General features: G+C 42.8%; 1 protein-coding gene across 4 annotated transcripts in view; it reads left to right on the top strand.

Moving 5' to 3' along the window:
* The first annotated feature begins 769 nt into the window (after window positions 1-769).
* The window catches only part of esrrga (estrogen-related receptor gamma a), a 64,605-nt gene continuing 61,370 nt past the window's right edge, over window positions 770-4,004 (top strand). For all 4 annotated transcript variants that reach the window (XM_030772919.1, XM_030772904.1, XM_030772912.1 and 1 more), the window contains exon 1: window positions 770-897. In XM_030772919.1, the coding sequence (XP_030628779.1) occupies window positions 770-897 (128 nt within the window). The remainder of the gene's footprint in view (window positions 898-4,004) is intronic.

The raw sequence follows: 4,004 nt of genomic DNA, 5'->3' as shown, positions 1-4,004 counted from the left end.
GTGTGAGATAACATTCACATCATTTTGTGTGGCCTGTGTAATATTAAAATGGTTTGAATGAGTATATGTATAAATGTATAGTTTATTACCGGACTTAGGCTCATACGTGTGAGAAAAAAGAGAGAGCTGACACACTATTTGAGTACACCCTTTCATCAGGGATATTTTCCTGGAAATCATAAATGTAGGGTATTTAACAGTCTCTCTCTCTCTCTCCCTCACACACACACACACACACATGCACCCGTGACGTCAGGTCAGACTGGCGGTCGGTTTTTTCGTAGGCAAGTGTGTGCTCTCTGTGGTTCGGGGAAACATGTATGTGTATGTATATATATACATATGCGAGAGTGTGAAAGCGAGCTTGTGTGTCTATGTGGCTTTCATAGATTACGACCCACTGGGTCATCCCAACTCTTTGCTTTGATCTGTCGCCTCAAACTCAGTCGCGATTTAAACGCTGCCTGATTTAAACACTGCCATACAAGAATGATGAGGCCGAACAGTTAAATAATAAGAATAAAAAAGTCTAGGCGGGTTTCAATTAACGTTAGACATTAACAAAAGAATCCGGCGCTCCCTTTTCTCCACTCTCGGCGTCGGCCGTTAAACAGATCCGTTAAAGAATGCCGTAAAAAAGCGGGTCCCGTGGCGAGGGAGACTACATCACTGTCAGTAAGAACTAAATGGCACCGGTCTTCATGAACATTCCTCAGCCCATCTCTCTGATACCCACCCTATTCCTCTCTTGCTCTCCCTTTGTTGTAGAATGAATTTATCAAAGGCCCAAGTTAATAGTGAAGATAAGTACGCCAAATGCGGCGCGTGGAGAATGCCACAGCAATACGACCTCGAGACGAGTCACGGGCGTGACGCACACGCTCTTTATAACCAAAGGTAAGGAAGGAAAAAAAATCATCAAAAGCCAAAATCAGTTCTGCTGAATTGAATTCAATGTTTATGTTATTATTCTTTCTTTCTCTCTTTTAATGTATTCATTATATAATTATAATAATTTTATTTTATGTTTTGCACTGAAATGTTGCTTGTCTTAATCATGTTTCTTGGTTTGTTTGTTTTTTAGTTTGTTTTTTTGCTTTTATTTTCACTGAACTTGGTCCGCTTCATGATGTTACTTGCTGCTTGCTCATGTTGCTCAGTGTGTGAGTGCATAGTGGTGTTGGTTAAATGATCTTTTGTCATTCATGTTTTGTACGTTTTGCACGCCAAGGTTACTATACATATTTTAAATGTAACCTGCCTAGAGGAGAATGAGCACTGCATGAGATCTGCGTGCGTCAGTACTCAGTGAGCCACTGTGAGTTTGGTGACTGTCGGTGATTAGCAGTGTAGTGTTGATTGTGCTTGTTTGTAGTTCATTTAATGATGTGGCTGTTGTATCTGTGCTTGGTTAATTTTTTTTCCTTCATTTTTTGGAGGGGTAGTCACTACAGTGCTGTGGGTATGGGGATGTGTGTGAAGGTTTAATTTTGATCTATGCTTGTGTGTGTATGTGTAAAGGTTGATAGTATATTTGGATGAAGTTGGTTTAATGGTGTGTTTGTGGAAATGAATAAGTTGGTTAAATAATATGATTTTGCATGTGAAGTCGGCATACCACTGTGGTCTGTGTGTCTCTGTGTGTGTGTGTGTGTGTGTGTGTGTGGGGAGAGTGAGCTTTTATGTGTGACTTAGCCGATTTGCTGGTGTTGTTGTGTAAGCTGAGTTGGTTTAAAACTGAGGTTGTGTGAATGGAATGGGTTGAGTGCTGTACTTGTTGTGGGTCAGTTGTCACTTGAGTTTAATGGTGTGGGTTTGTGGTGCTTGGTCCTGGTGGGGAGGTGATGTAGCTGGATGTGGTTAAGGCGAGCGTGTCCGCGATTGGGCCTAGGCTTGGGCCTCTGAGACAACATTGGGCCATCTGTCTCAGCTGCAGCACCGACCCGTCCATCTGCTTTACTGCAGGATACTGCGCAGACACCGCGCAGGTAACACGCAGACACTGCAAACACGCGGCATCTCAGAGACGCCAAGATGCCCAGCATGCCACCACTTCACCAAGACTGCCAGAGAACATGACCAGACCCAGAGACTGGGGAGAGCACTGATAGATAGATAGATAGATAGATAGATAGATAGATAGATAGATAGATAGATAGATAGATAGATAGATAGATAGACGGGCACACAGACAGACAGAAAGATAGATAGATAGGCAGACAAACAGGCAGATAGATAGATACATAGATAGATAGACAGACAGACAAACAAGCAGATAGATAGATAGATAGACAAACAGGCAGATAGATAGACAGACAGATAGATAGATAGATAGATAGACAGATAGACAGACAGACAGATAGATAGACAGACAGATAGATAGATAGATAGATAGATAGATAGATAGATAGATAGATAGATAGATAGATAGATAGACAGATAGATAGATAGATAGATAGATAGATAGATAGATAGATAGAGAGTTTATGGTGGGGGGTTGTTGCAGGACGTGACAGTGCTTGCCCTCAGATGCAGAGGAATGTGTTAAATGCTTGACGGATTCCGATTAGCATATAAATTTAGATGTATGAAGATCATTGCGCTGATCACGAGTCAGTGAGTTTTATCTAGATTTAGTAGAGGCTGATTTGCGTATAAAATACAGCCAGATGTGACCAGTTAAGAGTCTTTGCAGGGCTCCTTGGCGTTATCTGCCTGAGAGGGACCCATTCTCTTCTCTTTAAAATGACTCTGTTTGATTAATGTAATTTGTTTGAGCCCACATATATTACACTTATGGCTACTGCTGTGGAAATCATTAGAGGGTCACCTGGAAAGACATTTCTTCCAGAATTTTTCACCCTTTCTTCTTATGGGCAGTTTTATGTGTGCTACTTTATGGTGTATTTTAACGTGTCTATGTTGATACAGACTATGTGTGGTGTGTATGTGTACATAGTGGGATAGTGTGCATGTATAAATTTAGGTGACACATATGCAGGCAATAACAGCCTAATAGCCACGTTCACCTGTAAAAATAGTGTCTTTTTCCCTTTCAAAGACCATTACTTTGTTGAAGTTCTTTGTAGAGTTGCTCTGCTCTGTTCTATAGAGTACTCTAAAGTAGCCTTTGTGTATGCTAATGCTCTTCCCAAGCATGAAACAGGATGAGATGGTCAAAGTGGCTGTAGTTTTCAAATCCAAGAGGATCCCGCTGCACCCGGTGCTGTGCTGTAGTCTCGTCCATTTCTGTGCCGTGTTGGTGTCTGGGCTCATCCAAACACACACTGTGAGTGTTAGAGAAGCTGCCCAGTTCCATACCAGGGCCGCTCCACAATGCCCAGTCCTGCTGGATGAAGGGAGCGGGTTGACTGTGCAACTCAAAGAGTATTACGTCTGTTGGATTTCTGGTGGGGGTTAGTCTGGGTCAAACCAATTAGACTCCATTCGCATGCAAAACTTCTCTATGGTTTAAGCCAATCAAGTACACGTTACTGGCTCAGATAGGGCTTGGTGCAGTAGTGAGAGGGCTTGCCAAAGGCAAGGGAGTCACGCTATGGCCAAAGCCAATGCATTCTGCCAAGGGATGTATGTGAGAAGCACCTGAAACAAAGCTTTTCCTGTTGGCTGACATACAGTGCTGTGTTCTAATCCAAAAATCATTCCCATTCGCTGAATTCAAGCCTCAAACCCCAAAAAGTCTGCCTTACTTGCAGGACAGTGCAGAATGCTGGGATTTTAGGCCTATAGCAGAGATGGTTTCTTCTTTATTAGTTCACACAGCTTTCAGAGCTGCTGATTCTTTCTGTATCTCTCTCTCTCTCTCTCTCCCTCTCTTTCTCTACACTCTCTCTATCTGTCTCACTCCCTCACTGTAGCCTCGTTCTGTACGGCAAGTAGCACAGGGACAGATCTTTAAACGAACTCCCCAGAAATCAATACACCAAGAACAGTCCCCCAGCCTTGCATGTAGATAAATACAGCCCCGCTCAGCTGGGCCTGCA

This window comes from Chanos chanos, chromosome 1 (assembly GCF_902362185.1).
Source record: "Chanos chanos chromosome 1, fChaCha1.1, whole genome shotgun sequence".
NCBI classification, from domain to species: domain Eukaryota; kingdom Metazoa; phylum Chordata; class Actinopteri; order Gonorynchiformes; family Chanidae; genus Chanos; species Chanos chanos.
The sequence above is the reverse complement of the archived record's forward strand: the minus strand, read 5'-3'. Positions and strand labels throughout refer to the sequence as shown.